Source organism: Juglans regia, chromosome 7 (assembly GCF_001411555.2).
Source record: "Juglans regia cultivar Chandler chromosome 7, Walnut 2.0, whole genome shotgun sequence".
Classification (NCBI taxonomy): Eukaryota; Viridiplantae; Streptophyta; class Magnoliopsida; order Fagales; family Juglandaceae; genus Juglans; species Juglans regia.
In genome coordinates, this window is record NC_049907.1 from 2,619,190 (window position 1) to 2,639,712 (window position 20,523).

The 20,523-nt window shown below is 35.3% G+C and overlaps 1 protein-coding gene across 4 annotated transcripts; it reads left to right on the forward strand.

Moving 5' to 3' along the window:
- The first annotated feature begins 383 nt into the window (after positions 1-383).
- LOC108991304 (phosphoglycerate mutase-like protein 1) lies at positions 384-6,329 on the forward strand. Of its 4 annotated transcripts, none has more exons than XM_035692150.1 (10): positions 384-563; positions 1,989-2,050; positions 2,203-2,310; positions 2,626-2,705; positions 3,499-3,661; positions 3,883-3,957; positions 4,097-4,185; positions 4,906-5,025; positions 5,721-5,765; positions 5,839-6,329. In XM_035692150.1, the coding sequence occupies exons 2-10, from the start codon at positions 1,991-1,993 to the stop codon at positions 5,951-5,953; spliced, it is 855 nt and encodes a 284-aa protein (XP_035548043.1). In that variant the 5' UTR covers positions 384-563; positions 1,989-1,990; the 3' UTR covers positions 5,954-6,329. The 4 variants fall into 4 exon arrangements, with proteins under 4 accessions (XP_035548043.1, XP_035548040.1, XP_035548042.1 ...); XM_035692147.1 differs by lacking the exon at positions 384-563 and adding an exon at positions 598-834; XM_035692149.1 differs by lacking the exon at positions 384-563 and adding an exon at positions 864-1,013.
- Positions 6,330-20,523: the final 14,194 nt, after the last annotated feature.

A 20,523-nucleotide genomic window follows, 5' to 3' on the forward strand; every position in this document is an offset into this window, starting at 1 on the left:
GGAGAGAGAGGGCAGAGAGAGCGACGAAAATCACTGAGGAGAGAGAGGGGAGAGAGAGCAATAAAGAAGATGCAATCAGTTTTATTTTTTCACCGTGAAATGCAATAAGTGGCATAATATCATTGAAGGGTGTACATCTACTCTTATCACCCATCCAGCCCCAAACGTTTCTCTTTTACATGCATATCTTCAAAAAAATAAGAAGAGATTGGCCCGTTTGCTTTGAAAAGACATATCTAATAGCTGAAAGCCGACACCACCAACTAATCATAAAACGTTGTCCATCATAGGACCACGTGTCCTTCAAAAAGCTCATCGCAAAAGGTATAATTATTTCAATGGAAAGCCTGCGCCCAACCGCCAAGTGGCTTGCGTGCGGCCGTGGGTGCGGTCCAAGGTCTAAGGGCAAGGCGACGACTCCGGCTTCAAGTACGCCATGTGCGTGCGCAGCTTTAGAGGCAAAAAGAGTTAGGCCCCTTCACGCTCTTCAACGAGCAACTGGCAAGCCAAGGCGCAGCCTGCCTGGTGGCCATTCTTTGGCATGTAATACGTGGAATAGTCTGGTACATAGCATCCTTCCCATCCTCCAATCTTAGACCCTGCCCAGACCGAATCAGCAGCACCACACTGACTTGGGGGGCTTAAATTAAATTAAATTAAATTGGAAAATGATAGCCATGCCTATTCAGACCGTTATTCATATTTGTAACCCTACTCTTTACCTCAATTCCTCCTTTGTCCCCACTCCCATTTCAAAGCTCTACGGTACTCCGCCTCCACCTCCACTTCCCCAGCGTCCTTCTCGCTTTCGAACTTGCTTCTCTGCTCTCTTAGGTCTGATTCGCAAATCTCTCTATGTTTGGATTGTTAGCGCCGATTCGCTTCTTTGGCTATCGACTCAGTTCTGATTTGTTTTCCGATTATTTGGTGCTTGAAATGTGTTTGTGATTAGGGAATTTACGGTTTTGGCTTGTTATATGCGTGACGATGCTTGTGCTAAGATTTGCCTGAAGGTTTACCAAATATTTTTCTTTTAATATCATTTATTAATTTGATTACGTTGTTTGGATTTATATTTGGAGTCGCTGGTGCTGGATTTCATTAAGTTCGTGGTTGCTGGTAGTAATTGATAATTATCCATGCTTTGTTCAAACCGATTAGTTTATCCAACTATGATATGATCCCCGCGAATAACCTCGATTCCCTTCCTTGTTTAGCTTGATTCTGCCTTGATTTTAAAGTTTCCTGGATTGCTAGGCTCAGTCTCGATCTTGTTTCCATACTGATATAGTTTAGCTTCCATAAATTCCCTGTAGATGCCGTATGTCAAATCATCCTGAAGATTTTTTTTCACTCGATTGCTATGAGCAAGTTGTGGAGGCAAGATCTCCTCGAAGTGCTCGACCCGCCCCCTGTTTTTTTAAGCTCGATAAGATCAAAATGTTTATCTATTTTTACTTTTTACATCGTTAATCTTGACGTTATTGTTATTGTTTTATTTGTCCTCCTTTTTTTTTGTGGTTTCTACCTCAACGTGGTCAAATTGTGAACGCTTTTGGAGATTATTTTGGTATATGCTTTTTTATTAGAACCTTTCTTGGGATTATTCTGGCATATATACATTTGATGCCAAACTCGTTCCGTTGGAATCTTATATGGATCACTTGTTGCGTATGCTTTAGGGGCATCACATGGATATCTTTTGTTAGCTTTTATCACATACCAAAGCATCGATTCCAATGTTGCCATTGTAACTTTTGCCATTGCTTTTGGTCTCTATTCTCGCCTTTGTTAAAACATTGTGTTATGTAGTACTTGAGCACTTGTCTATGAACAATATTCTTGATTAGCTTCTTCAGGACAAACCTAGTAGGCACAAATTTGTCACATAGTTATCACCTTTAGTGGAGGCCACATTTTTTTTATGTATTTTTTTAAAGGGGATGATCTTATGATTTTATGTTGGTTGTTTTCTTTTATGACCACAGACATGGATTCCACTGGCGGTCAAAGTCTCTACCCGTTGCATCGTTGCAAGACTCTTCACCTGGTTTGTGGAAAATTTTCCATTCTATTCGTTATTATTAGTGGAGAAGATTTATGGTTGTACGCTTGACACTTGTATGCATTATTTTTGGAGATTATTTATTGTCTTATTTGTTCTTTAAAAAGCATATTAGTCTTATCAAGCCATGTCTACAGGTAAGGCATGCCCAAGGGATTCACAACGTGGAAGGGGAGAAAAACCATGAAGCATACTTATCTTATGATCTTTTTGATGCACAACTAACTCCTCTTGGCTGGAAGCAGGTAGTTGCTGATTAATTATGTTCTAATTGTTAGTTCATTGCATCTATGTTGTCGATGAAGTATTCTGATATGGAAACTTTTATATAACTAATTTTTAGGTAGAAAGCCATGGTCATCTTGTATTAACTTTATGTGCAACGGTAAAATAAAATAAGAATTACTCTGATAGGAAATTGTATAAAACTTGTAAGTTTTGTCGCACATAGGCTTGATTTTTAAACTTTCTTGTCCTGCTTATATCTTGTATTAGATATCATATTCTCCCATATAATAATAAAAGTGATGTCATGGAATGATTTCGTGGTGCCATGACAGGTTCATAATCTTCGCAAGCATGTTCAAGCATGTGGGATTTCCAAAAGCATCGACCTAGTCATTGTTTCCCCATTGTTAAGGTAAAAGTCACTGCAATTTTGTTGCCTCCATTTTTTTTTTTTATATCTTCTCCTATCTGCTTAATGCCGTGCAAACGGTGCAGACCACCTCCACTAAGCTCACCACTGGATTCTGACGCAATGTATAAGCATTATTATTACCGCTAGAATCAAGTGGTGAAGAATTAGTGCGGTTTCAGTGATCAGCTTCTCTAGGGTTATTTGTCTATGAGAGCTGTTTAACCTGCCATTATTAGGTCGAGGTTGTGCTAAAAAAAGAAATCAAGGTCATTCTAGCACCAGTAGGCAGATTCTAAAAAATATTTTCAAGTAAAAACCCATTGCCTCAGGTTCATGACTCAAACCCCTGAGATATATACATACGTAACATATCTTGTTGTACATTTCCAGCCCTATGGCTAATCAAATTTCTATGTGATATGCAAACCATTAAGATGCTTGTCTGGCTTCTAACTTGAATACTATGTATTTAAAAGTTCTGCCAACAGCCATATTCCCCCAATCTGAAACTAAAAATATTTATTTAGTGTACAAGCATGTATCCAGCCATTTCTAAGTCCATCTCCAAGGTCTTTTAGGTATTCATGCTTCATAACTTTTAAGACGCACGAAGAAATGATATGTAAAAGGCCAAAGGTCATTTATTATTTTTAATCGTTTTCTGAATCTCTATTCCCCGAGGGGCTTTTGGTTTAGATGACTTGGCATGTTCCTCACAAAACAAATTGGGTCTACATGTTTAAATTGCTTTAATTCTTAATTATAATTCATGAGTAACAATGGTTCACTGCAGGACCATGCAAACAGCAGTTGGAGTCTTTGGTGGTGAAGCATACACAGATGGGGTAAATGTACCTCCTCTAATGGTTGCAAATACAGGGAACAGTGGCCATCCTGCAATTTCAAGTCTAAATTGCCCACCGTTTGTAGCTGTAGAGCTTTGCCGTGAACATTTGGTATGCCACATTACATATAATGGATATTGTGGGGCCCCTTTCTGAATGTATATTGGCATGAATGTGTACAAAGTTATCGCATTTGTAATATACATCTTAGTCCTTATCCAATTATTAACAAGAAGTGAATCAAAATTGCGGCAAATGATAGTCCCTCCCCATTAATTGGTTATTAGTTGTCATCTCAATTTGTACTTGCATGTGTTTTCTTTTCACTACAGGGAGTTCATCCATGTGATAAGAGGCGAAGCATTAGGGAATATCGCCCACTTTTTCCTGCGATTGATTTTTCACTGGTAAGTAAATTACCAGAATTGGGGCTTTATAATGCCAACGGGTGGCTTTTGACGGTCATTTCCAAATGCTATTGACTTGTTTACCTGGTCTTCAATTCAATCATGTTTATTATTTATTCATGTTGTAATTCTTGTTCAGGTGGAAAATGATGATGACATTTTGTGGAAGCCTGACATTAGAGAGACGAATGAGGAAGTTGCTGATAGGGGACAGAAGTTTTTGAAATGGTAACTGCCTTTTTCTTCCGTTTCCCAGAAAATTGAAGTTCTGTTAACCAAAGTAACATCAACAAGCAATGCTTGTTGAGATTTTGTATGGCCAAAAAAGTTCCAAACTTTGGAATTGCCGTCTTTTAAAACTAAAGAAGCACTAATTTGTGCTCATTCACCTTACAAATTACTTTATCATGTTTGAGATCGGCCATGGGATTTCAAACATGCTCTTATCTTTCGACAAAATTGGTTTATTAAAAGGAATATTCCGTTTTTTCTTATTAGCTGGCATGGTCGTCCCATGTCAATGGGATCTTGATCTTTCATGGATCCAAGCTCACCTTCTTTTAAAAGGAAAAAAAAAAAGCAATATTGTTTGTGTTCTGCAATGAGTCCCAATACGTAATACATGCATGTTAGTGTCTTACATACATATGAAGTCACTTGTGTAATATTATCTTTCTATTTTTTTCACTTAAAATATACTAGTGTTATCAGATGTATGGATCAATATTTGGGATGATTCCCTTACAATGGCAAATAAACGCTTGGTTATTGCTTATGAGATCAATTTTTCCACATGGGTATATCCTTTCCAGTTTCCACCTTTTATCCTGGTTGAGTGGGATTTCTGTAGACATTTTGATCGCTTTCGCTATCATCTGGTTGCCGGTATGGCCATGAACATACCCCAAAATTATTTCTTTTCTTTTCATTGTTTCTCAATTGGCCCAGGTTGTGGACTCGTGAAGAGAAGGAGATTGCAATTGTCACCCACAGTGGATTCTTGTTTCATACCCTAAGCTCTTTTGGAAATGATTGTCATCCAATTGTTAAGAGTGAAATATGCGCAAAGTAAGTACTGCATTCACACACGCGCACACACATATATAAAACATTTTAGTAGACATATTTCTCGGGTTTAAAATATAACGCACTATGCCTTCTGCTGAATTTGCTATCTAGCCATGTATTCAAATTTGCTATCTAGCCATGTATTCAACCCCCCCCCCCCGGTTCTCTCTCTCTCTCTTTATTTTTTCTCTATTCACTTGATGGCATTTACATGAATTCATTTTGCATTTTTTTTTATTACATTTCAGAATTAGAGATGATTTCTTTCAAACATTTTATTGCTAATCTCTTTGAGTTAAAAAAAAAAAATCTAAATTCTTGAGTCATTTCTTGAGTATGAGAAACTTCTATTTATCTATTTGTTCACTTAACTTTCTTGGTTAGATTTTCTATTCTGGTGAGACATCCTCATGGCAGGCATTCTTGTCCCTTCAGTAGTATGGTTTTACTTGTATGACTTGGATTGTGAGTTCTATGATCATTCAAAGTAGATCATATTTTCTAGAGCAATGGTTTTCCCCTAGTTATCGAGATTGGGTTTAGGTGATATCATGTTCATACTTCACGTCTCAGTCTCTCTCGGGTTACTTTGACCTTCGAACTCCCTTCATACTTAATGGTTATAAAGATTTTTTTACTAATAGAAACCTAGTACCGTGACTAATTACATAAAAAAATACAATGTGATTGTGCAGTTTTGCCAATTGTGAGCTCCGTTCAATGGTCTTCATAGATAGGAGGTGAGCATATTCGTTTTCAAAATGTAGCATCCATATTCTAGCTTTATCATCTTCTGACTCTTTGTTTCTGCAGTATGATGGGGTCAGCTTCCTCGACGACTAACTATCCTGGAAAAATACCTAATGGACTTGATCTTCCCAGTGATGTTGCCACTGAGAAGCTTCCAGAGGAAGGACTTGCAAACTAACTATAGCGTATAAGAACAATGACCAAGAAGGAATAGACACAATACATGTGATATATGATTCAAGTGTTTGTTGAGGCACTTCCATAGTTAATATATTTCTACAGAAGACAAGGTATCCATTTTTAGCAAGTTCGATGGCTCTGTTGGATGATTTCATGATTCTTTTTTCTTGGAATAGGTAGATCTAAAGCCTATACCAGAGTTGTCATGCCGATTCTTTTTCAGATGAAGATGTGAACACATTGGGTTTATTATACTTTATTTAGCTTTCTATTGGGGCCATGGAAGATTGCTGTTTTTTACTTCGGAACATGAACATACAGTGAGGTTTCTGTTTCAATATCATTTATTTGTTATGTAGTCTTTTATCGTTAAACATTGGGCCTCTCCCTCCCTGTCCCTCACTTTCTGATTTTTTGTTTTTTCAAAGTGACGCTGTTCTTCCTTGGTTTCCACTTGTATGGATGGCATGCTATGTCGTGTTTGGGGCAAGCAACCTTTAAGGCTCGTTTGGACACTTAATATTTCAGAATATATATGAATAATAGTGATATATATGATTTGTAAATAGTAGTGAAATGTTTTGAGTTAAAATGTTTTATTGGATTTTGAGAAATGAGAGAAAAAAAATTGAATAAAAATATTATAAAGTTAAAAAATTGTTTGAATATAATTTTTTAAATATAATTGTTGTTTTGAAATTTGAAAAAGTTGTGTATTTTTTATGTTTTGATTAGGAGTTTAACAACTGAAATTAAAAATTATTTTGTATTTGAGTTCTATTTGGATGTCGAGATGAGATGAGAAAAATTTTATCTCATCTCAACATCCAAATGGGGGGTCTTAGGCCTTGTATTGATTCGGAAAGTATCTCCACTCATCCAATCACATCTAATAATTACAATTTTTCTAAATTTTCAAATAAAATACAATAAATAATTTAACTTTTTTAAATTTAGGAACAAAAATAATATTAAAAGTAATATGCTAATAATATTTTATTTTATTTTTAATTTTTATCTATTTTATCTCATCTCAACTCAATTTAATGAGGAAAATTGAAAGGATGCAAACAAAGTGTTTGAGAAAATGCCTCTTTGAGTATTCTACTCTAAAAGAATTTTCGTGTATTAGTTTTCTTCTCTTACAATACAAAGACCCTTTAAGCCCTATTTATACAAATTGTCTCAAAGCATTTGAAATTACATTTATAGAAATTTCATTTGGAATTTACAAACAAACTTTGGACCACTAGAACATATTCTGTTATTTCAGAATCAGTCCAAAATCTTCTAGACTATATGCGAGCTGCTCCTTCTTATTCTTCTAATTTGGTATTGCAGCAGCTATTGTCTTAAAAGTCCCCTGCGATTCAAGCACCACATGACATATTGTGAGACTTGATCGTAGTTGAATAAATCGAGCTAAAGTTAAAAGCTTGGTGAAGATTTATACAAGTTGATCCTTACTAGAGACAAATGAAACTTGAAGAGATTTAGTTGCCACACGGTCTCTAACAAAATAATAATCCAACTCAACATGCTTAGTACATGAATGCAAAATAAGATTGACAGTTAAGTAAGTACCATCCAGATTTAGCGATGACAGTGTTCTGATAGCGAGAGAGATCTCCCGAGCGTCCTTCTTGCTTTATGTTGGTATTTTTTAATAAATAGTTTTTATCAATAATGTTGATCTCTTTAAATTGGTTGAATTTAATGTTTCAGTTGCTCAATTGTTTTTTAAATGCTCATTATCATCCGCTTTACCATCAAGCCGTTTGAACTTTAAATTTTATCAGTTAATTTCTTACCGACTCTTTGGTCCATAAGTTTCAGCCATTGATTTTTTCTTTTTAATTTGGTAGTGGCTGATTGTTCATTGTGCCGTTTCTTGGAAATACGTTACTTTATTCACCATTTCTTTGCACAATTACGAGTGTATTTTGAATTGTTTTAAATTGAATGGAGGTTGGCATCTAGTGAGTGGGTGTGATCCAAGGGTATTACTTTTTCTTTCCGGTACATACGAAGTTAGTATATTTTTCTTTTGAAAAAGAGAAAGATAAAGTGTGTATATATTTTTTTGAGAGATCTTTTAGATAATAGAAATATATTTTTTGAGTGGAACTTTAGGCTCAATTATTTGTGCAGAATTAGTTTGGGCTATACGACGATTAGTTGAGCTGTTATATCTTGAATGAGTCAAGTCAAGATAAGTTCTGTTGCACCGGTTAATTTGAGACTTTGTACACCACAAAGAGCTTGAATCTCCTTAAAGAGAGTGATATTTCCGTATCTCAGTCCAAACTGACTTCGTTTTAATTTTAATTTCATTGTAATTTTTATTATATTATTGTATATTTCACCAACAATTTTAAGGAGATTTAGACATGGAGCCTACAACTAAAAAATCTACGGAAAACATTGGAGATCTCAACAAGTTCTTCTGGTTCAAATGAGCTTATTTCAAGAGATGGAAGTGCAAGGTGCTCTTCTATCTAAGTCTTCTCAACGTTTCTTATGTTCTCACTGCAAAGAATTCGAGCAAGATTACTACCGAGAACACGATTGAAGCACAAGTGAAAGCTCACGAAGAAAAGATTGAAAAATATACCAAAGATGAGTATAACTGTCGATGCTATCTTTTAAATTGTCTTGCTGATCAATTTTATGATTACTACAATACTACTTACACATCTACAAAGAAAGTTTAGAAAGCTTTACAGAGTAAATATGATGCGGAATAAGTCGTAGCGAAGAAATATGCGGCAAGTCGCTTCTTTCGATATCAAATGGTAGATGGAAAATCCGTTGCAGAACAAGCTCAAGATTTTCAAATGGTTGTAGCTGAAGTTAGATCTAAAGGCATTAAGGTTGGAGACAATCTAATTATTTGGGGCATCATCGACAAGTTACCACCTTCGTGGAGAGAGTTTCAAAAGTCGATGCGTCATAAACAAAAGGAGACATCCTTGGAGACGTTAATCACACGTATTCGTGTAGATGAGGAAGCTAGAGGTCAAGATGATTTGGTGTTTCAAAATGGTAATGAAGATACCATGAAAAATATAAACTTAATTTCTGAAAATGGTACCTTGCCCAAATGTCAAAATACAAGAAATAGTTTTTTAAAGCCGCAAAGAAAATATTTCAAAAAATTTAGTAGACCTCACAAAAAAGGCTTTCAAAGCCAAAATGATAAGAACAAGGAACCCCTTCACAAAATCAAGCTTGTTTTGTCTATGACAAAATTGGACACTTTGCTCGAATTTGTAGGTTCTAGAAGTGAGAAAATAATCTTCAAGTTAACGTAATGGAGGAGCCATTTGTAGCAATGATCACAGACATTAACATGGTTCAATTTGTTGAAGGGTGGTTGGCAGATTCTGGTGTCAATAGGCATGTCTGCTATGACAAAAATTGGTTCAAAAATTTTACTCCCTTTGAAGAAGAGAAAATTATTATGCTTGGTGATTCAAGTAAAACAAATGTTTTTTAGAGTGACGAGGTTGAGCTGAAATTCACCTCTAAACGTGATTCTTAAATTGAATATTGTGGGCAATTTAAACATACTATGTAATTACAAAAAATGGAATTTTGTGGGCAAGAGCTATGCTTGTGATGTAATGTTTAAATTGAATATTGAGAATAAAGCATAGTGTGTTTCTTTTTATGTGCATTATTTTAAATATTTTGACACACATGCTTATGTCTTTCATATATATGGAATAAAAAAATAGCAGTCCATTTTTTTTTTCATATTGGAATAAAGTGTTTTTTGAGTAAGTTTTTTTTTTTTTTTTTCTAGAAAATTTCTTTTTAATTCTAAAAATTAGTGGGGGTCAAGTTTTTAAAAAATAATATTTAAAAAAAAATATTTGGCTCCAACGTTTTTTCAATTCTTTTGGAGGTGAAGTTATAATTGGTTGACTCCCCGGTAACAGATATACCTTTACGGAAAAACTTTTCCATTATTACATGAGATGCGTCTAATCTATTAGTTGCCATTTGGTTTGTTCAAGAAACGTTTGGTATTAATTTGGGTTTTAGTGCCATAACCGAAAGTTTTTAATGTTGAGATTTGGTTCACTACAACACAATTACTTTTTAGTGACGGTTGGGAAATTGTGACAGTCCCTAGACCGTCACTAAAAGGCATTTTCTGTGACAGTTTTTAGAAACCGTCACTAAAGATAGAATGAGATTTTTTTACATTCGAACGTATGGGAAATATGCGTTCGAACGTCACATATACGTTCGAACGTTATGTCTGTTTACGTTGGAACGTAAAATGTTTTGGCGCAACCGTTCGAATGTTATTAATTTTACGTTCGAACGTAAAATGTTTGCACCAATGTTCGAACGTTAAGTAATAACATTCGAACGTTCATTGTAAATTTAAATTAAATGACTTTAATTTAAAAATTATGTGATTTTTATTGTGCATAATTTGTGAACAAGTCTAAAAAATTGAATTGTATATATTTATATATACACACTTTGTAATATATAAATATATATTATTGATTTATATATATTTGAAATGCAGTGATTTAGTATTAAAGTTAGAAATTATAACATCAAAGAAGATTAAAAATTGAAATTAAAAAACGATAAAAATATTCAATAATATTTTTCGTTACAAATATTAAAAATAAAATACAAAATTTGATAGAATGTAGTAAACAACAGTCAGATGATAACGTTATCCGCAAAAGTCGAACTCCGTACTTCCTCAGTCAAGGTATCAACCTTGTCGTTGAGGATAGTTACACGATGGGTGAGTTCGGCAACAGACGCCGATATAGCCTCGAGCGATCGATCGATCTTATGATCAATATGCGCAGTCAGCTGTGAGATGACCGCATCAACCCAAGCAGGCCGCACATCTCCTGCAGATGTACTCGGCGTATGCTGACTACTACTCCCGACATGACCTGGCTCAGGCTGCGTCGGAGGAACTAGATCCTCTACAGGGGGTGGCTGACGTCCCCTCGCCTGTCCAATGCTACGCCGATGCGTGGTCATGTCGAGGGGGCTCATCTGATCTTTGACCCGCTCCTCTGGCTGGGTCGGCACTCCCCGTGCAAGTAATAGTCGGCTGATGAGGACACCATATGGGAGATTATCCGTGGAGACGATGCTCGCCTCGTAACGGATCCTCTCAAAAATGTGCAGTGGCAAATCTATAGGATCTCCACGTGCCACTCGTATAAAAAATTGTGCCCGAAGCCGACTAAATGTGGTTTTATGAGCCACAGGATCAACATTTGTTGCAACAATAAGGTGCGGAAGAAATGCAGCAGATGGTTCTGGTTGAAGGCGTTCTTCCGCTCGATCTGCATGCGATCCCTCCCGGTGAGGATGTAGAAATCCTCGTCTCGGTCATCATCCCGAGCGTCGACGCCAGTATCCTCAGCCTCTGACTGGCCTGCATCTCTGGCTGATGCTGGCTCACATCCCCGGCCAGTAGATGATGTAGAAGTGCCTACATCCTCACGGGGTGTTGAGTGTGTAAATGTCTCAACTCCTCGATGAATCCCGAGGTGCTCGCCGATGACATCTACCGATACCTCAATGGAAACACCGCGTACAGTCACGGTGTGAGAGGATGCATCCGGAGGCATGTCACACATCCCCATATAGAATTCTTGAACCATTGAGGGGTATACCTTCCCCCTCAATGTGCAGATATTTCCCCAGCCTCTACTGAGGAAAACATCTCTTAGGTTCGTCTGCTGCCAACAGAGTTCGTCGAACTCATTAATTAAGACCTCTCTCTCTACCATAACAGTACGAGCTCCGATACGGGCAGTGTCCGACGTGGCTCCTTCCCTCCCTCGTTTTCGTGTATGCAGTGGAAGAGCCATATCCTGAAAATAGAAAAAAAAAAAATTATTTACAATAATGCATTTTTTTGTATTAATTTTAAGATGCTCTGAATTAACGTTCGAACGTTTTATCTTTAACGTTCGAACGTTAAAGATAAAAACGTTCGGACGTTAATTTATACGTTCGCACGTAAAATAATGTAAATAAATTTACGTTCAAACGTAAAACAAATACGTTCGAATGTACAGATGTACGTTCGAACATAAGCAGTAAACAAATACGTTCGAATTTAAGTTCGAACGTATTTGTTTTACGTGTGAACGTAAATATGAACGTCCGAACGTCGAAGCATGAATAATGTAGAAAATCACTACGTTCGGATGTTATAATTAAACGTCCGACCGTATGTGATTTACGTGCGAAAGTAAATATTAACGTTCGAACGTATGTCGTTTAATAATATTCACGTCCGAATGTAAGACGATTAACGTTCGAACGTGGAAGCCGTAACGGCTCGGTAATTTAAACGTCGTACGTTCGAATGTCTTGGTGAAACGTTCGAACGTTTCGACGCAGAATGGCTGAGTCGACTCAGCCATTATTGAAATCTCGAAAATTTCTCTACAAGGTTCTAAATGCCGAAATGTCACCATGTAAATGAAGTATACACTTCAAGAAACATTTCTACGGTGACTATTCGGCCAATGACTGGCCGTGGTGGCCGGAAAATGAAGTTGAAAATCCGGTAATACTTATCCGGTTTTAAACAAAACTCAATCCAAATCTCAATCTAAATCTCAATAAAATACATGTTATTTGCATAAAAGATGAATGCCTACCTTTTAGTGACGGTTGTGGCGGAGTTGACGGCGGCGGTGACGGAGGCGTGGCGGCAAAGAACGGAGAAGACGATGGATACGTAACCGAATGTCGTTTCGACGTTCGGTTTTGGCCTTATATACACAGAACGTTCGAACGTACTTATTATTACGTTCGAACGTTTGTCAATTTAATTTCCAAAATTTTATCTATAATATATTATATTATAAATGTTTAAGTTATATATTAGGATGTTATATAATATTATTGACAATTAGATTATTGGTTTTTTTGTGAGTGCTTGTTATATTTATAAAGTTTAGCAATATGTTTATACATGTTGTTGTGATTTTATGCTTACTCTTGAAATAATTGTGATTATTGTTTGTGAATTTTGTGAATAGTTTATGAGTTTATGGTGTTTATTGATGAATTAATAAGTAACAATTTAATATAAATTATTGATTTATATATATGGTATAGTTTATATATTATATACGTTGATGTTCTCATTTAAAGTATATTATGCTATCATACTATACAATGTTATTGATGGTTATAGATATATAAAATGTAGTATATATATTATACTATAAGTTAGTATATAATAAAGAATTTAATAAGTAACAATTTAATATAAATTATTGATTTATATATATGGTATAGTTTATATATTATATACGTTGATGTTCTCATTTAAAGTATATTATGCTATCATACTATACAATGTTATTGATGGTTATAGATATATAAAATGTAGTATATATATTATACTATAAGTTAGTATATAATAAAGAATTTAATAAGTAACAATTTAATATAAATTATTGATTTATATATATGGTATAGTTTATATATTATATACGTTGATGTTCTCATTTAAAGTATACTATGCTATCATACTATACAATGTAGTATATAGTTATAGATATATAAAATGTAGTATATATATTATACTATAAGTTAGTATATAATAAAGAATTTAATAAGTAACAATTTAATATATATTATTGATTTATATATATGGTATAGTTTATATATTATATACGTTGATGTTCTCATTTAAAGTATATTATGCTATCATACTATACAATGTAGTATATAGTTATAGATATATAAAATGTAGTATATATATTATACTATAAGTTAGTATATAATAAAGAATTTAATAAGTAATAATTTAATATATATTATTGATTTATATATATGGTATAGTTTATATATTATATACGTTGATGTTCTCATTTAAAGTATATTATGCTATCATACTATACAATGTATTATAGTTATAGATATATAAAATGTAGTATATATATTATACTATAAGTTAGTATAGTAGGAATCGTACGTTCGAACGTTAAACTAAGAGGCGGGAATTTTCCCGCTCGATTAAGGTATCTGTGTGATTATTCAGACGTTCGGACGTTTATACTATACGTTCGAACACCAAATCTGTTAACGCTCGAACGTTAGTTAAATTAGTGCGGGAGATTTCCCGCTCAAATATGGTAACACTTTCATGAAATGTACGTTCGGACGTTTAAGTTAAATGTTCGAACGTTTATCTATAAATTTACGAACGTTCGAACGAAAAATTGTGATACATTCGAACATAAAATGAGGAAAGTGCGGGAACTTTCCCGCTAGATTTTATGTTATATCATAAGAAGGGTACGGTCGAACGTGTATTGTAAACGTCCGAACGTGCTGTGCGGGAATAATTTTAGAATATAACGTTCGGACGTAAAACTTAAACGTTCGAACGTTTAAACTAATAATTTTAGAACTTAATCAGTACGCGCACGGGAGGAAGTGCATCATTTCTTCTTCTCCCGTGCGCGCAACAGAAAGTGAGGGTCCTGCACAGAGAGAGAGAGAGAGAGAGAGAGAGAGAGAGAGAGAGAGAGAGAGAGAGAGAGAGTTAGAGTTAGAGAGAGTTGAGTTTTGGTAAGAAAATATTTTTATTTCTTGTCTTTATTTAAATTTTATGATATTTATAGAATGTGTTTTTGTTATAGAATATTTCTAATAAGTTAGTGTTGTATTTTTTTGAAGGATTGCTTGTTTTGGGAAGCTTGAAGATTTTGATTTGAGGATATTGTGAGTGCTAGGTATATTTCTAAACTTTATCAATATGTTGTTGTGATTTGATGCTTACTCTTTATCATATTGTGATTATTGTTTGTATAGTTTGTAAATAGTTTGTGAGTTATTTTAAATATGTTGTGATATAAATTTGAAATATTATGTTTATTATTAGAAATATATTGTCATTAGGCTTTGTTAATACATGTTTATTGCTTACTCAAGTTTAGAAATATGTTAATACATGTGGCATGTTATTTTGTGAATATATTGTGAATTATTGTGAATATGTTGTGATATGGATTTGAAAAATTGTGATAATAATATTTGAAATTAAGTAATAACAAATAAAAGTAACTCTTTAAGAATTATAATAATTAAAATTATTGTATAACCATTGAAATTTAAGTATGATAATTAAATATTTATAATAATATTTGAAATTAAGTAATAACAAGCATAAAAGTAACTCTTTAGGAATTATAATAATTAAAATTATTGTATAACCATTGAAATTTAAGTATGATAATTAAATATTTATAATAATATTTGAAATTAAGTAATAACAAGCATAAAAGTAACTCTTTAAGAATTATAATAATTAAAATTATTGTATAACCATTGAAATTTAAGTATGATAATTAAATATTGATAATAATATTTGAAATTAAGTAATAAGCCTTAAAAGTAACTCTTTAAGAATTATAGTATTTAAAATTATATTATAACCTTTGAGCATAAGTATGATAATTAAAATTCAACTCTACGAATAGTAATAATTAAAATGTGATAATAATATTTGAAATTAAGTAAAACAATTAAAATAACTTTTTACGAATTATAATAATTAAAATTATTGTATAACCTTTGAAATTAAGAATAACAATTAAAATTATACTTTAAGAATAATGATCTTGTACACAACGAGAGAATATGATCTTGAAGAAATGTTGGAATTTCAATTTAATTGCTTGACTGTCATAGTCTCTTCGGCCTTGAGAGTTGTCAAGGTCGGACAGTTTGTGACGGTTATATAATTAGACTAAAATTTAAACATTTCTTCAAGATCATTCTCCCTCGTTGTGTACAAGACACGAAACGTAGGGTCACATAATCTTCCATCCCTCTTTAGTTTAACAATATAACACTACTTGAAGGTGACATTGTTAATTTAAATAACATGGAGATATTGTTGTATGATTTTTTGCTAGATGCGTGTGACATTGCATAAATACCCTTAGACCCGTTTGGGAATCAGTGTACATTTATGTGTCCACTGATTCCTGAATTGTCCAGTGTGGACAGTTTGAGATTATATTATCTGTATTACACATTTTTGTTACTCGCTACTTTCCACGTTTAATATGAAGTTACGGTATCTTCTTCTATTATTCTTCGGGTATATTGTTCGTAGGGTCACAATCCCGATATTTGAACATGTATACTTGGAGGTGCTGCCGGAATTTCTACTAACGTGGAAATTAGTAGAGTGACGAGATTTGTGTAATATGGAGAATATAATCTCGAATGGGATAGGACCAACTACCTTATCAAAAAAGTAATGAGAATTGGAGGCAAGACATGCATGTGAATTTTCAATATACGTGTTATTAATATCTGGATGTTTTTAGAAATGGACAAAAATTGGATGCGTCTGGACGATAGACTTGGAAAGGATTACGTACCCTATGCATGTGGAGTAAGAACTTTCATTGATTTTGCACGGGCCTCTGCTGATAGTCGTAGTTATATTAAGTGTCCATGTCGAGGGTGTAAAAATTTGTGTGCGATAGGATTGGATGAAGTAGAGCGTCATATATTTGTGAACGGTATGGATCTGGGGTATGATGATTATGAGCATGATGAGATGGAGGAGATGTTGGGTGACATTGGAGCTGGGATGTTTATGGATGAGGTTAACGACAATGCCTCAAGTGGTGGATCAGGGACTGATTGTGAAAATTTTCCTTCACTGTGGGAAGATGCAAAGCGCGAGCTTTACCCAGGTTGTACAAAACATTCCAAAATGTCGTTTATTGTGCGGTTGCTTCACATAAAATCATTGTGTGGGATGTCGACGAAAGCAATAAACATGGTATTGGACTTATTTAACGAGGTGCTTCCCGAAGGGTCTGCATTGCCTAAGAACTTTTATGAAGCGAAACAGTTGAGAAAGGGATTAGGATTTGAGTACAAGTCCATACATGCATGCAAGAATGATTGTGTATTGTTCTGGAAGGAGAACGAGGAGATACAAGCATGTCCTGTATGTGGAGAGTCGAGGTGGAAAGGTAAGAAAAACGTGCCGGTTAAGGTGTTGCGGTATTTTTCCTTGAAACCTAGGTTGCAAAGACTATATATGTGTAAGAAAACAGCTCATGATATGAGGTGGCACGAGGAGAAAAGAGTTAAGAATGACGGGTATATGAGGCATCCAGCTGATTCACTTGCGTGGCAGTCTTTCGATAATCAGTATCCAGAGTTCGGGTTAGAAGCTCGGAACGTGCGCCTGGGACTCACAACCGATGGATTCAACCCTTTTGGGAATATGAGTACAAGTTATAGCACTTGGCCTGTTGTATTGATTCCGTACAATCTTCCACCATGGAGGTGCATGAAGGCGCCAAACTTTTTGTTAACTTTACTCATCCCTGGCCCTAGATCACCTGGGAATGATATTGACGTATTCATGCAGCCGTTGATTGAAGAGCTGAAAGAGTTATGGGAAACAGGGGTTAGAACTTATGATGCATCTAAGTCGACATCTTTTCAGATGCATGCTGCGGTAATGTGGACCATAAATGATTTTCCGGCGTATGGGAATCTTTCCGGCTGGAGTACGAAAGGGAAGTTAGCGTGTCCGACGTGTAATAAAGAAACTGCTAGTGAGTGGCTAAAATTTTCTCAGAAGTTGTGTTTCATGTGTCATCGACGTTATTTACCAGCAAATCATGCATGGAGAAGAGAATGTGCCAAGTTTGATGGGAGAGTAGAGGATAGGATTGCACCAAAAGAGTTGTCTGGAGAAGAGATAGTGGAACAACTGCAACATGTTAGAGCGAACAATTTTGGCAAAGGTCGGGGAAAGAACAAGAGAAAACGAGCCGTATCAAAATTGAATTGGACAAAACGTAGTATTTTTTTTGATTTGCCGTATTGGTCGTCATGCAAGTTGCGACATAGTTTGGATGTAATGCACATAGAGAAGAATATTTGTGATAATATACTGGGTACATTGATGAGTATTAACAAAAAGACGAAAGACACGATCAAGACGAGGAAAGATCTTGAGAGAATGGGAATTAAACATAATCTGCATTTGCGGGTGGAAGGCAACAGGGTGGTCATGCCGCATGCATGTTTTACGATGACGAGGGAGGAGAGGATTGATTTCTGTAAATGGTTGCAAGGTGTGAAGTTGCCAGATGGTTATGCTTCAAATATTGGTAGATGCGTGAGTCCTGATGATTGGAAAATCAATGGATTGAAAAGTCATGATTGTCACGTATTTTTGCAGAAGTTATTACCTGTGGGAATTCGTGGGAAGCTGACATCTAATGTACGTGTCGCCATATCTGAACTATGTATGTTTTTCAAGGATTTGTGCGCTCGGGTAGTAAATCGAGATGTGTTGTCGAAATTGGAAGAAGACATTGCTACTATACTATGTAAATTCGAGCAGATCTTTCCACCATCATTTTTTGATGTCATGGTCCATTTAGCAATACATTTACCGCGAGAGGTACTTCTGGGTGGACCGGTGCAGTTCCGTTGGATGTATCCAGTTGAAAGATATTTGGGTCGATTAAAGCGCACTGTTGGGAATAAAGCCAAAGCTGAGGGTTCAATAGCAGAGGCTTATATACACGATGAATGGTTAACATTTTGCTCTCTATATCTTCGTGGTGTTGAGACACGATTTAGTCGTCAAGAGCGAAATGCTGATCTTGCTACTCCGCCTCCTCGTGAGCTATCAGTGTTTTCCCAGAATGTACGACCCTTGGGTGCACAAACAGGTTACGATTTAATTGATGGAGAGTTGGGTAAGGTTCGGTGGTATGTGCTAAATAACTGCCGAGAGATTGATGATTATCTTAGGTATGTCATTTAATTTATTTGAATAATTATAGTTTTCTTTAAATTAATTAGAATTGTTGTGCTCAAAATATACTTCTTTTGCAATATGTTATAACAGTGACCACATGGACAAACTTAGAACGGAAGGCGTAGAAAATATAGAGGCAAGACACGAGGAAGAATTTCCTGGATGGTTTGAAGAACGTGTATGAACTAAAATTATATATATGTTATATTGTGAAATTTTTGACTCTGGATAATAAAATAATAAATATATACTATTTCAATTTTTAGATTTTGGAACAACGTGCTCGTGATCCCGGATCAATTTCTTCTGAATTGTATGCATTGGCCCGTGGTCCCTCAAATAGAGCACTTCGATATACTGCATGCACGGTTCGAGGTTATAGATTCCATACTTTGGACCGTGAACGTAATAGAAAGACTCAAAACTGTGGTGTGTTGGTCGAGGGGAGTCATGGAACAGATGATATTGACTATTATGGTGTCATACGTGATATTATCGGATTGAAATATCTGGGTGGGTCTGTAACATATGTCTTCAAATGTGATTGGTGGGATCTAGGCGGTGGTCGGGTTTCGATACATAGGGATAATCACTTTACGAGTGTCAATACTGCATCTAAATGGTACGAAGATGATCCATTCGTATTGGCTTGTCAAGCTACCCAAGTCTATTACTTGATTGATCCAATGAAAAGTGCTGATGAAGATAGTGGGGAGATAACTTGGCGAGTTGTACAAAAATTTGTTCCTCGAAATATATATGAAGCAGGAACGAGTGCAGATTACGAGAATAGTGGAGATGAAGATGACAATCCGATTGTTGAGGCATACCAGGAAGATGGAGAGGGTATTAACTTGTTTGTTGACCTCGGTGCACTCGAGTTGCTCCCCTTGTGTAGAGATGATGTCCCACCCGTACATCTCGACCCGTCTGTATTAAATGATCATTCAATTCAAGTCAGTTTGGAGGAAGATGAAGAAGACGAGTCAGAAGATGAATACGAATCAGAATCCGGGCAGGAGGTGGATAATGATGATGAAGATGTTATTGATGGAGATTCTGAAACAACTATGGAAAATTCATCTGAAGAGTAAAAGTACTAAATATTTTATTTACATAGGTGACTATAAAATATCTTAAATTTTCATAATTTCTTCTAATTAATTTTCTTTGATATAATTAATTATTTTAAAGAATGCCGCCAAAACGACAACGAAGAAATGTGCCTCCGCCAAGTCCAAGTCCTGAATCCATTGAGGACTCCCCACTCGAGGAATCCGTTCCAGAAGATCAAGCTAACACAGAAGAGAACAACAGCCAGTCGACACCTACCAGTAAGGAAATATTGTCGTTGATAATTATATATATAGTTAATAATTTTTTCTCAATAACTATATAATTATAATTATAGTATATCTATTATTATCATGTAGTTGATGCATCTGCACGTCGCGGTCGTGGCTATACACGTGGAATCTCTCTTGAAAAAAATAGAAGGCACGGTAAACTGAAGGTCACAATTCCTGATAATTCCACTGGAGGAGTGGATGATAGTGCAGCAGCGCTTTCCTCCTATATTGGCACAGTAGTTCGAGCTTATGCTCCATTTTATGTGCGCTCATGGCGAGATGTTCCGAATGAGATTAAGGAGCACATTCGAAGTCGTGTGCTGGTGAGTTTACTTTTCAGTACATTTTTTTCACTTAGATTAATCTATTATATTTTTT